This window comes from Procambarus clarkii, chromosome 26, assembly GCF_040958095.1.
Source record: "Procambarus clarkii isolate CNS0578487 chromosome 26, FALCON_Pclarkii_2.0, whole genome shotgun sequence".
NCBI lineage: Eukaryota > Metazoa > Arthropoda > Malacostraca > Decapoda > Cambaridae > Procambarus > Procambarus clarkii.
Window position 1 is genome coordinate 10,334,693 of NC_091175.1, and position 19,158 is coordinate 10,353,850.

A 19,158-nucleotide genomic window follows, 5' to 3' on the forward strand; every position below is an offset into this window, starting at 1 on the left:
TGAGCTACGACAGGGTTAAAAAGGGTTCAAACCGATGTTCTACTGAACTTACTTTGTTCATTTGATGCATCACTTTAGTGTGATCTGTGTGTGTAATGAGTAGCACGGTCATCGTAACCAGAAACCAAGTCGGTATCAGATTGAAGATTGTATTCAACGAAAAGTGTGTTGTAAGCCTGCAGGGGGATATTTTATCAATATTATTCTAACTAGTGTTGAAAAAATGTTTTGTATGCTGTAATATATATATTGATAAATACAGCAATCTACTTTTAGGACTTTTGTTCTTGTAAAAATTGTTTGCCAAATTATTTAAATATCATTAGGAGGAGCAGGAACTTGGGGCTATAAATCTCGCATTAATGGAATATTAAACCGAGATAAGATCTATTAGCAGGTCTACTTTACCATTAAATTTGCTTGGTCCCTTAATTAGTTAATGAAGTTACTATTATTTAAATTATTGATTCATTGAATTTTCATATGGATATTACAATAAATACTTAATGTAAATTGCAGATAAGTTACATTTTTAAGGTAATGGCCACACTGTTAATCTCGATCTGATATCACCTAAAACTGTCGTTTATAGTCTGGTAGAAGTTAATTTTCCTTACCCGAGGTAAGGTAATAATCAGGGAAAGTGCCAAGCCATTATGACTATATAACACTTGGAAGGGATCAGGATAAGGATTTGGGATGGGACGGGGGAAAGGAATGGTGCCCAACCACTTGGACGGTCGGGGGATTGAACACAGACCCGCATGAAGCAAGACCGTCGCTCCACCGTCCAGCCCAAGTGGTTGGGCAAAGTGGAAAATTATGTAGTCTTACATTTAACAAAATAATGTGCTTGATTTTTTAAAACCTTGGCACTTTTGTGGCATATTGTCTCATTAGTGTACACGAGAACAAATCCACAAGGGCCGTGACGAGGGTTCGAACATACGTCCGAGAGGATCCCAGAGGCTGCCTTAATTGACAGTCCTTGTGGATTTGTTCATTTGATGTATCACTATTGTGATTTCTGTGTAGTGTACATCACTGTTATTGGGCTTGTAACTTTCCCTTCAACTGAATTCTAACTAGGCTTTGTTCTGTTCTGTTCCTACGCAGTTATGAGAGTATGTATTAAAACTGTTGAACTTTGCTTGTCTTTAATTTTTTTTATGAATTTGGATTCCTTTGATAATAGTTTAACACTGGCTTGTACAGTATTAGTGCCAGTAGAAATTACACGGGAGAAATTAGAAGCACGGCACCAATACAAAAGTATTGGAAAGGTATAGACTTGTCAGGAGAAAGTTGCTTTTCTCATTAGAAGCTGATGGTGTGGTTTAAAGTAATAAAATTGAGGTATAGGAATGCATTTGGGAAGAAAATGTTTAAAAAAAGCCATACTGGCAGGGGGACAAACTTAATATGGCAACATGAAAAACTACAATATTGGGTATTAAAAAAAATAATAATGCAATTTTTGGTTATTTTAAGAATGAGGTGATAGCAGAAAGGGACAAGCATAAAAATGATGCCCTCAAGATACTAATATAACACTCATAGCAGGAATAATAATTTAAGTGCAGTTGTGTACACAAAAACAATAAAGATATTGCAAAATAAACCATGAATGAGCAGCTAATGGATTTATCAGACAAATATCGAATAACCAGATATCAATAATTTCACAATAAGACAAATTAGATGAGAATTAGCAGTCAGAAAACTTCAATCATAGTGCCTCTCAGGGAATCAAAACCAAGCCATACTAAGCAGTAATTTGGATAAAATTAACCAAAAATATTCGTAAGTAATAGGTTATATATATATGTATACATAAGTCAGCTATTTATATAATACAACCGCAATTCAATTAATTATATTGGACCAAACCATATTCATTGCAGTGAGATTCATAGCAACTGGAGATGCCTCCAGGATGCATTCCCCCATGCCCTATGGGCCAATTTAATTTAGCAATTTTAATTTCAACCCACAGTATAATAGACGACTACCAAATAAACACATCAGCAAAAATATTTAACCACATCAATTTCCATTTCTCATGTCCCCCAGCCTCAAAACTCATTTTCAAAATATAGCAGGGCCATACTAGAGTGAATGAAAACCTTGCCAACTCAATAAACGCATACCATAGAACAAATCCACGGGGGCACGACGATGATTCCAACCAACGTCCGAGAGCATCCCAGACGCTGCCTTAAATTAATCAACTGAGCTACGACATTGTCAAAAAAAAAAAAAAAAAGTTGAAACCAGAAGTTCAACTGAATTTACTTGGATCCTGCAGCCTCTCCCAGACACAAACCAGGGTTTTACACAATTTTCCCCATACACTCATGCTATGTCAAGTAAGTTCAGTATAACTTCTGGTTTCAACTCTTTTGACCATGTCGTAGTTCAGTCGATTACGGCAGGATCTGGGATGCTCTCGGATGTAGGTTCGAATCCTCGTCACGGCATTTGTAGATTTGTTCATTTGAGGCATCACGCTATTGTGATTTCTGTGTGCATGCCATAGAATTTGATTTTTGTCTTAATAGCTTTCCCCAAGGCTTCCAATGTTTCTTGTAATGTTGAGTCCACCCACACAAACCATAAAAAAAATGTAGTTGGAATGGAGAAAAAAAAAAAAAAGGCAGCGGCAGTTCTTAAACGGGTACTTTTGTAAATTATCTGCAAGAGTTGCCATATCAGCCAGGTTGCAATTTTGCCCAGTCCCTTCCCATGACAAGAAATCCTTTAGACCACAGAAACCTACTATACCAGCCTAATGATCTACTTTCCTTTACAAATCTAAAATTTGCTCAACAAACCACAAGCCTAACCTTAAAAAGGAATTTAAAACACTTATGTATGTTTACTAAAACATTTAATTTTTTGTACTCCTTACAAGACAGGTAGCTTTCTTTCACCTACCATAATATACATGTATTTACATCTTATGATAACCCAAGAAGATGCATTCCCCTTCCCGCCCCCACCCCCCCAAACAAAGGGCACTAAGATCAATTGCTACCATACTGCATCAAGTCTACACATCATTCACTGAGCACAAGATGTTTTAAAACTTATCACAAAAAAACAAAAACAAAAAAATCCCACACTTCACCCTTCTACAGAACATCACAGGTTCGCTATGCTATATAGTCTGTAGTCAGTTACAGCGGGTTAACTGGTTATAGACCTATGCCTAGTATTAAACCTACATTGGGGTATGGTGCAGTATGATACCACTGCAGCAGCAGCTTAAAATAGGAATTAGGAATCAAATTATCTTGCAATTAAGACAAAGTGGATTGTCAACACAAGACATGATAATAAATATTGTTTAATACCAAATAAATAACAAAAAATCAGGCTTACAAGCTTCGTCAACATCTTTTCTGTGCCCAATCCTACTCTCGTCGGTAGAGATATCCAGCTCAACCACTCACATAACTTATGTGGGTCAAGTCAAGTACTGCTCTTGCCTTTTCAAGCAAACAACAACTCTTATTAAAATTTTGCATAAAACTCATTTTCCCAACATTTTAAGAATGGGAAGAAAATTGTATCTTTTAAATTTAAGTGTGAATGACACTGAATGCATCAAAATGGAAAAAGATAATTGTACAAAATACAAGGTAGTGTTGATAATTTTTTACTAGTGTTATCAGTCATAATGAGTGCACGACGCATTTACACATGCTCATCTCAAGTAAGGCAGTCGGAATTTTCACATGCTACATTGCTTTAATAAAACTTAATTCATTTAAATGAAATAATTTTATAAAATGATGTTAAATGCATGCAAATAACAAAAGCTCAACCTATATATACACTGTGCTTTAAGCTCCTCGAGCTGCTTTGTCACCAACTAAACCTTTCAGTCCTTCCGTGCTCATAGACTTGGGCCGCTCAATGGGCAGGCCAAGAGCACGATCCCACACCAGTGAAGACAATACTCCCAAGGCTCGCGACACTCCGAAAAGCACAGTGTAGTAATTCATTTCCGTCATCCCATAATACTGGAGTAGTACGCCAGAATGAGCATCTACATTTGGCCAGGGGTTCTGCACCTTGCCAAGTTCAGTAAGAATTGGAGGCACAACATTGTACAACTTGGAGACGAGCTGGAAAGAGAAAATACGATTACCTCACCCCTCAGAAACTTGCACAAAAATTACTAAGCAAGTCCAAACTGTCAACTAAACATTTAAATTCTTTAGGAATACAAACAAATACAGGAAAATTTAAACTGGGTGAACATTTTAGAAACGAAGCCCAACATTCCCTTACAATGTCCAAGCAAAGCAGGTATCCAGCAGGTAAGCCTAATACCTGTTCACAAAACTAAGGCAAAAGCAGTCTGCTAACTTACTGGACCAAATATTCAATCCTCCATGCAGGGAAACATTTGGGCAAGTTTCCTTATTCCCAAAAAGTCTCTGTTCAACAAGCAATAAATAGCACCGGGGACAGGATGCATTGAGCACCAGTGTGTCCACACACAAAACCTGTACATCTGTCCCTTATCATGACGACTTAGTCTATTAAAAACATTTTCTGATAGCTCCTTATCGGTACTCAAGACGCTAAACTTTCAGATGACACTAAAATGCGCCATCTGACTGCTGTTCATGAACATTTAAGTATTCATTATTATATAATAGTATAAATACAATTTCCTTTTTGCACGTTTTCTAGAAAATTCATTTATTAACATTTTGACACCAAATTTATAGTTACAATATACAGTAACCCAAAACATGAAATGATTAAACAGTCAACCATTTTAAGCATTGCTAAGCAAAACCCACTGAGCACACTAGGTTTATGTTCGGCATAGTTCAGAGAGGACCAAAATCTATCACATATACACTTTTGGTTTTGCATCTATTCTCTAGACCAGCATTTAACCAGTGTGTGTGTTGGGAAGAGTCCACAGGTGTGCCTTAGGGATTTGAGGGATAAAGCACATTTTCTGGACAAGTCAACTGACATCTTGGGAAAATATTCTCCCTTGTACCGACAAAAAAATAACTGATGGGAGTGCCTTGACTACTTCAATGCCCTATCGAGTGTGCCACGAGTTAATGTTGAAAATCGTGCTCTAGAGAATTCCTTTGTAAACCTTTTGGCACCAAATTATTTATTATAACCCAACCAATAAGTTAAAAAAATATTAAATAAATGTCTGACCAGACCATCAACCAGGAGGACTGATCTTTTCTGACACTGATCATCAGAACCAATGAAGGTAATCAAAAGGGAACACTTCAGTGCTTGACGAATCACTGTTTGAAGATGGTAAACTTGTGGGCTGCATCCTGGGAACAGTCAGTCATTGGCCTAGGAGTTCCTCAATTAGCCAAACAGGCCTCCCAATCACAACAATTTAGGAACCATGGCTCTTCCAGGTTTAACATGCAATACAATTTGACATTTAATAAAAATGCTGGCAGTAATTACAATTCCACAATATTACTACAAATCCTTATCCACGAAGGCATCTCAAACCCTATGTATTTCAGGCAAGATGTTGTGAAGTGAAAATACTTATTACATCACTAAGATGCTCCTTATAGTTCACTTTCCAACCCATAATTTCAAGTGAATACAAATACACTCACCTTGAACAACTTGTCATCGGGAAGATGTTTGAGGGCAAACTCGCGTTGGCACGAATAACGAGGGTCAGTCTTGCGCAAAACTGCATGGCCATAGCCTGGAACAACTTGTCCAGATTTTAGTGTTTTCCAAATGAAGTCTTTCAACTGCTCTTCAGTAATATCATCCCCAGTTTCAGTACGAAGTTTTGTTAGCCACATAAGTACCTGAAAGATCATTTCAATAACAAAAGCACAAACATTTAATCTCCTTCCCTTTGTAAGTATACATCGGCTATCCACACCACAATATAGAAACAAATTAAGTCTGAAATAATGAAGTTCAAACTAACATTTGTTCATGTTACTTTCACACATTTTATAAACTTATCACCAATAGATGTAAATTTAGATTTAGAAATGCAAATAAATATCAAAACAGTACCTCTTGGTTGGCTAAACCATGAAGAGGTCCAGCAAGCCCATTCATGCCAGCAGCAAATGCGAGGTACGGGTCGGACAGAGCCGACCCCACAAGGTGAGTAGCATGGGCAGACACATTGCCTCCCTCATGGTCACTGATGAAATAAATTACTAATTAGGTAGGCTTAAAGTATTTGTTGTGCTAAGAAAACTATGACAGGGTTGGTATGTTTAATGTATTTGTTGTGCTAAGAAAACTATAATGACAGGGATGGAGGAGATGGAGGTTCAAAACATGACCAGAGGCGGAGTGTAGAGAAAACATGTGAATGCACACTTAACACAGGGTTTGAGAGGAAGCCGTTAAAAAAAAAAAAAAAAAAAAGGGATATATTATTTTTTACAATTGACGTCGATTGTTTTACATGTACTAAATACTGTTATTTGACATCAACATCACTGATAACACTAATAATGCAGATGCCTATCCACTCCCATAAATGAAGGAAAAAGGGTTATGAAAGTTGACTAGAACTTTATTCTTGGGTAATTAGCATCCTCCTCCACAGCCTAATCATAACAAAACTTGCAAATGGCTTTTTAAATGTAAGGGTTATCAAGTGGCAGCTTTCATGCTACCAGACAAACTGTGGAGTAAAATTTATTAAAAGAGTACATGATGAAGTACAAGAAAATTTCAAATTTAAACCAACAGTACTTTATCTCAAACTATTTAATTCTGTAGTGAAAATTAAATTGACCACTAGCTCAACCATAATGGTACTAATGCATGCCAACACCATGTTGTCTTAAATTTGATTATTATAATCTTGACCACTAAGTGGATCCTAAGGAATGAGTAAATGAGAATTGGGATGAATGGCTGATGTGCTATGCCAGCATGTATTCTAGATCATAACTATTTTCATACCAACTGTCTCGGAGTTTACTGTGTGGGTGATCCCGATTTGATGTCATTAACACTTCATTGCTCCAGTAGAGTCGAATCCAGCGACTGAAATTTTATCTTAAATTCTCCAATGTTTTAAAACATGTTTTCTTTACACACTCAAAATGCATCCTGAAACACTTGCAGTGTAGGGGTTAACATACTTTTCTCAGTATGAATATTTCTACTACACTTGTGCAGACCAAATTCTTATTAACAAAAGAATAAGGTTAAAGTTAGATATCTTTCTATAAGAAGCAAGGTGAATCAAAGTGCTCAACTTCTTACAAGATGCTAGCATACCAACTTGATACCTGCTTGATGGGGTTCCAAGAGTTCTACTCCCCAAGCCCGACCCGAGGCCAGGTTTGACAATGGCCTCGGTATGGATGCACAATGATGCCCGAATATAATCCAAAGTTTGTAAATAAAAATGTATCAAGCAGGACCAGCCCATCAACTGCCATGAGAATAGCATGCCTATGGACTAGGATGCATTATCCATGTAAAACCACCCAAGTGCTCAACCCATGTACTGTACCATCTAAATTTACTCGTGCAATTCAAAACTTTACATAAATGTTCTTATACATGTATAGCTGAGCCTGTGTTTGCCAAAACAATATAATTAAGAAGAGTATTGTGCATATATACACTATACTGTACTGTACTCTGGTAAATACAGAAGACAAAGAAAAACATATTAGCCAGTTATAAAATTGTAAAATACCCATTGTAAATACCTGTGAATTGTGAGGTAGAGACGCATAAGCTCTGTGAACTGAGGATCATCATAACCCAGCATTGCCGTAAAGTTGGCTGACCAGTCTTTGGAAGGATCAATGGCTCCAATGCTCGTTCCCTCTCGATACAAATTACGGTATATCGTGGCAGCTACCGTAGGCAGTTTGGAAATCAAATCAAGGGAGTCTTCAAAGCAGAGCTGTAGATATTAAAAACTTTCACAACTTTACTTAATCATGACTGCCACTAACTTCTAAAGAATCTAACACCTCTGCTCTCATTATTTGCACAAACTATACTTCCAGATGACCTTCCAAGGCAATGTAGAATAAAATGTAATTGAGTTAGGACATCACCTCAATCACACTAAACTACTATGGATACAGGACAGGAAACCTCCACGTACTAAATAATACAAGATGTCTTCCGATTCCCTCTTAACCAGGGACTGTTGTCCTGCTGCTCCTGTCGGAGACTGCCCAGCTAGAGCACTTCCCTCCCTTCTCACAACTTCCCAGGGAAAATTACCCCTAAAGAGCGCTTATGCAGCTTTGTTACCCTGAAGATATCACAACTATCCTTTGCATACATATTAGCATTACTATATAAAAGTTAATACTTTGAATATTATAAATTTTTGTATATAATATGAGGCACTTTCTCAAGCTCGCTTACCTCCCAGTATTTTGTTTTCGGTACACCTTCACTATATCCCTTTGCAAATTTGCTCTCAGAATTTAAAGCTGTAATAGCTGCAGAGAACTGGGCCATCGGGTGGAGGTTAGAAGGGAAGTTATTGAGCATGTTCACAACATGAGGGGGTAGGTCAGCCCGATTGGCCCATTCTTTAGACAGAGCAGCAACCTGCAGAGTACAACAGTTAATATTAATTGCATTTTAATTTGTATCAAATATTTTCATTAGGCCTATCCAATTGCTTCAAATCCTACCAGAATCTAAATTCATGACATCTTTTTTTTGTAGGAATATTCCTGTGTGGGTTCTATGTCTCTGGGTGGCATGTCAACCATTATTTTGAAGCAGTATCAAATACAACCAGATGATAATCGTTTTCTTTTTAGGCTTATATATAGAGGTCCCTTCTCCCCCAGGTCAAATTACTGAAGCCCCCCCAGAATGCAACCTCATATCAGGGTTGCATCCTGGGACCTTGTTACTTGTTCTACTAACAAAATCCATTAAGTCAGCAAAAGAAGAAAGAATAACAAGGGCAAGGTTGCATTTCAAGGATGGTCCGATGACAAAAATGCAGTGTTCAAATATGCTACATGAAACAAAGACACCAATAGTGTCTACAAAATTTAGTACCCAGGGCAAAATGTGTTGGGAAACTTACATCTATCTAGACAGGCATTTTCATTCAATATTATTAAATAATAATTGCACTTCGCCAAATTTACCTGGGCCTTAGTTGGTATATCTCCAGTACAGAGAAGCCAGAAGAGACCCTCTGGCAAAGGCTCAGCCCCACCCTCAGCAGTTGGCAGGAGTTTCTGGCACTCTGGAATAGAGTATCCACGGAACCTAATGCCCTCCTCTGGGTCCAGCACAGACGTTTCAGTCACCAGTCCCTTCATACCTCTCATACCACCATACATCTGTCGAGTTCCAAAGAAATATACATTATGCAAGATTTCAAACACTTGTTACAAGTTGTTACAAAAAAATTATAGTAAAAATAAAAAAAAAAGAGGAATGGCTTTAATCTCACCATGTCGACCGTAACTTCCCCAACCTTGGTGCTACCGTGCTTCTTTCGGAAAGCCTTGACCTCTTCCTGCATGGCTGGCACCTTCTGTGCCATGACCTCTCGTAAGTCAGTATTCTCGGTGGAGTACTGAGCTCTGGTGGCCACTGCAGCTAGAGGGCATGCTTTCTGCAAATAATATATAAAAATTAATAATTTTATACTTAGAGTAATAAATCAACGGATTATATTTCTTTTATCACAGCCACCAACTTTCTCTACGTGGAAAAAAAATTATATTAAAATTACAAGTTAATAAAGACAAACTAAACTGGCAGAAGGCTTATTGGCCCATGTAAGGTAGCTCCTAGTTTTATATTATACTACACACTGTATTTACCTAACCATGCTGAACCTAGTCAGGAAGTTTCCTTATATGTTTCTTTGTAAACTGTTCACAGAGCTACAACCTTATTTCCAAATCCATGTTCAGTTATTTTTGTATTTATATCTCCCTTTATTAATACCTATTAAATTATTATTAAATCAAGAGTAGATCAAGTTTCCTTACTCTCACAGGTACTTCCATACCATTGGAATGAGGAAGGATGGGGGGGGGGGAGGGAAATTGAGTACTGTAAATGTAAAATTACACAAAATTAAGAAGTCAATACAGAGATGGTATTGTCCATTTCTGCATTATCTGCACTGTAATTTATTTTTTAGTTAACAAGATGTCTTACTGGAGCGATTATAATGATAATGGCTGTAATAATAAGTCAGAACACATTTCCCTTGGAGTGAAAATTTACACTTTAACGTGTGGTGGTGAGCTTGGGGTGGGAAGGGAAGGCAGGCATTGGTCTATCCCTCCCTTGGCCCCTATGCACTCTGGCTGTGGTCCAGTAGTTCTACCTCTACAAAGCTTCTCTTCAAATGCACAATAAAATCGCATGAACGTGATGCACCATCGAGAAATGATACATCACTAATCAACGGATCCATGTACTGTACATTCATACCTACATAAAGTTAAAACTGCAAAGGGGTTATAATGTGGGCCAATGAACCCAAATTCAGGTTGTACAATTAAGTATACTGACCAAATGTGGTCTTTAGGAGACACTAAAAATAGAATTTGTCAAATTTGCACAAGCTAAATTAAATTAATGAATATAAATAAGCTAGACTTAAAAGAGCTCAATCTTCATACTTCCCAGTAACCTGCCTTTGCTACATTTATTTTTATTTAATCTGTATACACCATTAATGTGTACCGATTTGATAGAGGGGTGAAAGCAGCACTCGCCCTGCACCAGTTTCTCCAACCCACAGATGGACAGGCTTTCACCAATGGAGGGTGAACTTAGTGCAGCTTAGTGGAACATGTGCTGCAGCTTAGTGCAGCACATGTTAATTTTAAATATTTTAGTTTACTTTATACAATTTAATGAAGTAATGCTGGCTATTGGAGTAGCATACCCTTCACACAAATGATTGCTCTACCATATGCCATGTTCAACATGATACATAAATTAGTATTTTCTGTGACTGTTTAACACAGACATGAAAAGGATGGGTTTATTATAGATTTATACTTGTCTAAATGTGCTTCACAGTTATTATAAACATATTTCACTACAGTACTCTCTTAATAAAAGGAAAATCTCTAATGTACATGCATTATAGTGGATGTAGGCTCGTCGATTTGTTCCCTCGAGAGAAGTTGCTTGGGGTCTGACAGGTCAAACGAAATCCCCCATAGAGCGTGGAAGCAAGGATATACTGTACAGGTTTTTTGCTACACCCATATTTTCTGGATGGTTCTGCCCCTGGGTCCCCACAATCACCATGCCTCTATGAACACACCAGATTTGGGCAAGCCATCATCCAAAGACTATTCTTGATGTATAGTACAGTTTAATAACCCACCCTCTGAGCATACTCTCAATAACAAGTCGCTCAATACCAACCTCTGACCTTCTCCTGACATCTCCAGCTGTGTAGAATATGAATAAAACAATTGTCAACACAGTACATGACGATGACCTTGATCCCCTCCCTTTTATAAACAAATATTTTTTGTCAGTTTTGACAAAAACCATCACATGCACTGCATCTTCAAATTACCTCTACAAATCTTGCCACTTCTTTACACCAATGCCAGCCCTTTATCCTTTAAACAAATATATTGCGATCCCTGATTTCCATTCGACTCATGCTCTTAATATTTTTTAAATCGATATTTGGCTAGTATCTAAGTATCAATACAGTACCTGTTAACTGGACCCTATTAACATCAGTCAATATTATCAGGACACTTCTTGGTATCCTTATCAGCATTGCTTTTCCATCCTTTAGTTATTTTTTTTATCTTAATGTACATGTATTATAACTATGAACAGTTCTACAAATGTTCCAACTACTGCATGAACGTGCCCAAGAAATGCGAGAAAGGTCCTCAAACCCAATCCTAGTACAGTATACAAGGTAGATAGCATATACTGACTAGCAAACAGCACAGTATTTTTCATTGTGAATTTCTATCCAATACAGTGCTAGGACAAGCATTACACTCAAGTTAGTATAATTAGTCGAAGGCTTCATCTCAAAAAGAACACACACAAACGAGTCGCTCGGTACGGCCTGACTGGATGATGGGGTGGTAGTCCATACCCCAGACCCCCAAATATATTTCAATGGGTGTGTATATTGAATGTGTGTTACACACATACCCAAGACCCCCATTGTGCATTAGCAAGTAAAGAGCAAGATTTAACAAGATCTAGTTTATCTCATTGTTAATGTTACTGTCATTCAGCTCTACCCTGATGATGTAAGAATCCATTACCATTTGTCATGACATGACGATCACACGACGAAAACATTAAAGCAGCAGCACAGTACTGTATATACAATGTATGTAGTATGCATATGTAACACCACTTGCCTCAGTGGAAGGGGAGTGATAGGGGGGAAAAGAGGAACAGAAAGAGTATAGAATGGAGAATGAATAAAGTACTTAATTCTCAAAGTTCAGTACAGAAATTTAAATTCCTATCTCAACAGTTTCCTTTTTTTTTTTAACTTTAATCAACAAGATCTACCTGTGAAACTGTGCACCTAATGCCACTTAAAAAAAAAAATTAACTCCTGGTAGTTGAGGAAAAAAATAAAAATATATAAATAAAAAAAATAAAAATATATAAATAAAAAAAATAAAAAAATAAAAATTAAATAAAATCCCTTGAAATTCCATTGACTACCTTTCAATTACTTTCTGCCAAACTGAAATTCTATCATATATATCCCAGCAAACAAATCTAATTCCTATAATTCACCATACCTATCCTATTGTATAAATATCACCTATACTTTCTGGTTATGTTTGGTTATAACCCCCTTTCATCTTTGAGCACATCTGATTCTGGTATGCCATTAATGCAAGACTATTCTAGACGTACAGTACAGTACTCATTACCAACCTCCTTCGAGCCATATCTCAATAACACATCACTAAAGCCACCGCTGCTCGAAATTAGCATAGTCAAAATCCTTCAATTCATCTGGCAAAAATCCAATCTTAAACTTCGTGTCCTTGAACAAGCTATTTAAAAAAAGAAAGAAAAGCTGAACACTTGGCACGAACCCAAGGAGCAAGAGCCAAAGACAATCACGGCAACCTGAAGCTAAACCAAGGTATTTAAACAATTTCAGCAAGGTTGTGTGTAATCATTCACCATTAAATTATAGTTTATGTGGAATTGCTAGAAGGTAATATAATTTTCAGAAGAGCGTGCTAAACCCACTGACTATTCTGTGTTGCACAGAAATACTTCAATTGTATAGAGCAGGCCACGAGCTGGGATACAAGGACAGTGAAGGAATGCTGCCAAACCACTTTTGAATTGCCAAGTGGATCAGGATGCCCAGTGAATGCAGAATAGAACAAGTGAAGAGCAAAGGTGCCATGGGCACAATCAGAGAACACTGTATGAACATCAGAGGTCCCCGGTTGTTCAATGTCCTACCAGCGAGCATCAGAAATATTACAGGAACAACCGTGGACATCTTCAAGAGGAAACTAGATTGTTTCCTTCAAGGAGTGCCGGACCAACCGGGCTGTGGTGGGTATGTGGGCCTGCAGGCCGCTCCGAGCAACAGCCTGGTAGACCAAACTCTCACAAGTCAAGTCTGGCCTCGGGCCAGACTTGGGGAGAAGAACTCCCAGAACCCCATCAACCAGGCATCAACCAGGTTGGAAACCAAAACACTAGTACAAGGTTTCAGACCAAATGGTATGAGGTACTGTACATTGATATCTAATTACTTCATACACTCAGGAATATTGGAATATACACTCTTGTGCTGTACCCAGGTTTTGCTAGTGGAGGCTAATAGATCAGCCCGACATTTCATGTTCTCTCATGAGGTGGGGATGTTGTATAAGCTTGTAGCTAGTTTTTTATCGACACTGTAATCTTTCCATACAGAATACAGTAGCAGCACATTACTGCTGTGTGTACCCAAGCATTTTAATAAAAAAATAAATCTTATAGAACCTAGTAAATATAATTATAATACAGTATAATATTTCCACGATTTGGTGCTTAGCTCTTATGAAAATCATAAAATTATTATTCAAGTGTATTTTTTGTACTGAAGCTGGTATTTTCTCTCCCGATTCCATGTATGACTAATCATCCTGCAAGATGGGAATATTAAAAGAACATATAGCTAGTTTTTGATCTACACTGTGTAGTCTTTCATATAGAATAAGGTAGCAGCACATTGCTGTGTATACCTAAACTTGTTACCAAAAAAAAAAAATAATAAATTAATTTCTATGCCATACAAAGTAACCTCTGATTAATAATTATGAGATAAGAATTGGCCAGTTTTATTCTTATACAAACCACCGATCAAGAGGTCAAGATATTTGGCATTTATCACCATTATTGATAGTCGTTTCACAAGAATATAATGAAATGCTCCACAAGTTTCCACAAAGCTTTAAAAAAAAAATAAAAAAAAAATCTATCACCCAACCGCCTCCTCCCTTTCCCATTAGGCCTAATTTTTTTGGCTTAAATTCACAATATGAATTTTCTCCCGACATTAACCCATAATAGACCAGACACATACCCAAAGACGCTTAGAAACAACAATAATACCGCATCGCACGAGTCATAAATGGTTTATCGGAGCTCAAAATGAAGTAAAGCCGTAGAGCAGCAGTAGTCGCCGGCGACCTTCCCTCTCTCCCCACCTCACACACCGGTCACCCATCCACCCCGGCGCCCTACACCAGCTACTGTACCTGCGGGATGCTCAGCAGCCTCGCCGCCGCCTTACGGAAAAGCGCCATCGTTTAATTCGGATCCCAAGATGCTCCCACAAAAGAAAAAAAGGTGGTGGGGGGGTGTGCCACAAAACTCCTCTTGCAGGCTCCGGCCACAACAACACACACCTCCGCCGACGACGACAACAGCAGCCGCTCTCTCGGCCTCCCCCGGGCGGCTCCACCTCCGCCGCCACACGTACCGCAGACTCCGCGCTCGGGAAACTCACCCGCCTCTACACCTAACGCTATCTTAACCTAGTGTTGAAAATCCAACCGCTAGATGGTGCTGATACAGCTCCTTTTTTGCGCCTTTTATTTTTAATTTTGTTATTTAATTTACTTATTTATATACAAGAATGTACGCTGGGTTTGTGAGACTACGTAGCATTAGAGTCCTTACGTTCTTGTGCAAGGCTCCCAACACGCAAATAACGAGGAATTTGTTAGGCTTGAGTAATATATGACACACCGCTCTCTGGTGAAGGCTGTTCTCAGAACGCTTTATCTGGTCATATTCTGCAATATAAATGCATGCGTTTACACTAAATTCATAAATATTGATTGTATTTGCATATACAGCGCTTACATCCGTATTTATGCAGTAAATACTTCATGGTTGCCCGAGGCCACATCTTACCTTCCCATGCAGGATGGGGGAGGGCCGGAGGCACCCACACGTGACTGGCATATATTTGTGTATTTTAGTCTGTCACATTCTGCACTATAGACACCATTTGGTCACCATTTGGCACGGGAGACATCTCCCGTCACGCAGGGTGCAGTCGCACCTCCACAGATCTCCAGTATCAGCTCTTGATACTGGTAATGACTCAAAAGGGCCACCACTTACGGGCTATTCATGCCCGTGCCACCTTTTGGGTGGCTTAATCTTCATCAATCAATCAATGCACTATAGACCGCTCCTGTGCTAGGTAAGTCCACTACGGGCTCACCATAGCCCGTGCTACTTGGCCCGTTCCTGTGCCAGGTAAGTTACGGGCTCACCATAGCCCGTACTACTTGGAACTTGTTCCGAGTAGCTGAATCTATAAAAACAACAACTGCACTATAACTAGTTCAAGATTGCATTCTCTTGTGCTATTTACACTTACAAAGCATTTAATACGAGAACGGCATGATGGCAGCCCTGACTTAGCTGATTGAACAAGTGATACACACATTATCCATTGCGTCACGCCATAACCAGTGGGCACAGTATCCAAGAGTGGCCTTGGTTTGACGATGAATCGACGTCAATTCAACTTTGAGTTAAAGTTGAATGATGAGTCGACGTTGAATTGGCGTTGCTCTTGAATATTTGGCCAATGGGTGACAGCTTGAGATAAGGAGAGATCGAGTGATCAAGATAGTGGAAGGAGAAGAAGGGGTCAAAGTTCTCTCCAATCAAGTTAATCAGCCAGGCTGTCGAGCCATTGTAGCCTGGCCCGATAATGATGATATCTGATAATGGTATGCGGGCTCGATCGTCAGTACTAATTAAGTTATCTTGCAGTCCCCCCCCCCTGGAACAATGTCAGGAATTTAAACGGTAGATTCACAAATGCTAGAAGATTGGTTGTATGATGTTGAATGTCAGCCTATATTTTTTCAGTGCCATTCCTACACTGTCACCCTTGCAACACCCTTCCGGCCGGCAGCACGATATTGATCCCTAAAATAATAAACTTTTCAACACTGATATTCAACCAGCACTCAACCCATTTTAAACCGGCATTGTCCCCATTTTTTAACTGGTCAAGCTCAGGACACCTCCCCACTTTCCCAGGGGATAGACAGGAGGCACTGGCCTGTGGTTACAGGCCATTTTTTTTATTAGGTGGGGTAGAAATAGCCTAAGCTACTCTATCCCTTTGAGATGTATTTCTTTCTTGTCTCAATAAACATACTTGAACCCATTCTCATGTCAGTCACCCATCCGACGACGGTCTTCAACTCTCACCTTTCTGCCTTTGACCAGCTTACCATTCCCAGTCCTATCCCAAGCCATTAACTCTCAACTCTTCCTCCAGTACTCGTTCATTATTGTTATAATTGTATTCACTGAGTCGGGGGACAGGAAGCCAGAGTGTATTCATACACGTTAGGCTTTATCAAGGTCCCTCCTTCAGGGTCGAAATACTGATCCCGCCCAGGATGCATCTCCACAACAAGCTGACTAACTCCTGAGTACCTACGTGCTGCCAGGTGAACAGCGGCATTAGGTGAAAGGAAATGTGCCCAACCATTCCGGTTCCGCCCGGGATTCAAACCAGGAATTCTCGATTGTGCGTCGAGAACGAACCCGACTGTACTACTTGGACCCTAATCTCATCCTCCTGCTAATCTACCCACCACAATCTTCATGAACTGACACCTTATGCCTTCTACCTACCCCCATTATATCCCAATCGGTTATACAGAAAACCTGATGGCATTTGCTCACAATTTAGTACGGAAAGAGCCCTTGGAGGGCACTAGTAACTTTAAATTGCATAAATCTCCTTAACTCCGCAAGCCTCATAATCAATACACACAAAGGCACAAATTATAGTGCATAGGCATATACATATGTATTTAATTTAGGCAGTAAGAGAGAGAGAGAGAGACAGAATCAGACAGTGTCACTGACATAGTGACAGTGTAGAGGGAACAGATTGACACAGCAGTAAGACAGAAACATAAAGGGAGAGAAAGAGAAAGGGAGAGACAGGCACAACAAGAAACATAGATATAAGAAGACAAAGAGACAAACAGAAGTATATATAAATATTAAGAGGCAAGACAAAGAGACATTCCTTAGAAGTGTCAAAAATTAAGAACCAATCGATATAGTATCATTAGAATATTATTTCAGTTGTTTTATTTATTTATTTATATACAAGAAAGTATATTGGGTCTGCGAAAGTACATAAAAAAACAGATAACATTGGTGTTCTTACATTCTTTACAAAGCCACTAACACACACACACACACACATCAGGAATCTGTACACCTGTTGATTGACGGTTGAGAGGCGGGACCAAAGAGACAGAGCTCAACCCCCGCAAACACAACTAGGTGAGTACAACTAGGTGAGTACATGGCGTTTCAGGCAGACTCATGTTACTCAGTACAGTAAAAATTAGGTATTTACCTGAAGGTCAGTAATATCTCTCAAGTGGCCTCGACGGGACAGGAAGCCGGTGGCTTATCAAAGGACCCCAACCCCTAATTGTTCCTGAGGAAGTTTTCCAACTGGATTTAAAACTGAAGTTCAAATACGTTTATTGAGACGATAAAATACATCTCAAGGGGGATAGAATAGCTTAGATTATTTCTACTCTCCTCTACTGGGCGCACAAATCCAGTGAGTACAAATCCACATTTATCAAATCCACAAATCACAGTACAGAGAATCACATTTAACATTGCAGGTTACTAAAGTTAACACAGCATATAAGTGTTATACTCTTGGGGAAAAGTGCTTGTAGCTCCGAAGTATTATGTCAATCATACCATTATCACACATGAACTGAAGTAATGTCGTGGCATCTATGGCTTCGGCGGGTAAGCGGTTCCAATGGTTTATAACCCTATAGGTGAATAACCATCTCCTGTTTTCTGTCCTACATTGTAGCTTGTTAAGTTTGAGGCTGTTGCCGCTTGTATGCGTTACATTTGACCTCCTAAAGAAGTGGTCTGGATTAATATCCTCCAATTTGTTCAGTATTTTAAATCATGAACTTTTGAAGCATCTTACTTTGTGTTAAAACAATACCCTCATCCCTACAAAAAATATATGTACTGTACTGTGAAAAGATACAGTAGTGTGATAACATAATAATGTTTTGGTTAGCCGCTTAAATGGTAAATGGACGATGGCATTAAGATACGTTTTATGCAAACTTTACTTTGGCTCTTAGCGTCCCCATCTCACTATTTCTGTTCTGTACTGTGTTTCCATCGACTATATAAACGTCTCTTTCTTCTGTCTCTTTTTCTCTCTCCGTCTATATCCCCATATGTGTCTCTAATTTCCATTCCCATCTCTATTTTTCTGTCTTAATCATTCTCTGTACCTGCATTTTTTCTTTATTACTTTCTGTATACTTCTTTTCTATTTTGTCTCTGTACCTGCCTCTATCTCTTGATCTCTCTCTCCTCCATTTATTTTAAGTGTGTTAATGTCACTGTTTACACATTTATCTCTATACACCTATATATTTAATTAGTATATATATATTTACAATACAACTAGTTTCACTTAAATGAAATGGGCAATCGACTTTATAATTGAATATCTGACAACTATATTTACTTTCTCCCGTTCCTCTAAATGTGCTTGTAGAGTTGTCCCTCTTACTACAACACATTTCGGTTGCCAATATCATCACGTGACTA

General features: G+C 38.7%; 2 protein-coding genes across 2 annotated transcripts in view; one reads left to right on the forward strand and one right to left on the reverse strand.

Moving 5' to 3' along the window:
* The window catches only part of LOC123756770 (uncharacterized), a 27,604-nt gene extending 26,455 nt beyond the window's left edge, over positions 1–1,149 (forward strand). Inside the window, exon 4 of the mRNA XM_045740075.2 lies at positions 1–1,149. This exon is cut by the window's left edge and continues 497 nt beyond it. The gene's annotated coding sequence lies outside the window, so the exon portion shown is untranslated.
* A 1,724-nt stretch (positions 1,150–2,873) lies between these two features.
* Positions 2,874–14,992, reverse strand: kdn (citrate synthase). The gene is made up of 8 exons (XM_045740074.2): positions 14,754–14,992; positions 9,458–9,622; positions 9,147–9,344; positions 8,401–8,589; positions 7,725–7,924; positions 6,055–6,187; positions 5,634–5,837; positions 2,874–4,133 (listed from the first exon to the last, which is right to left on the reverse strand). Exons 1-8 carry the CDS (start codon positions 14,799–14,801, stop codon positions 3,849–3,851), a joined length of 1,422 nt encoding a protein of 473 aa, XP_045596030.1. The 5' UTR covers positions 14,802–14,992; the 3' UTR covers positions 2,874–3,848.
* Positions 14,993–19,158: the final 4,166 nt, after the last annotated feature.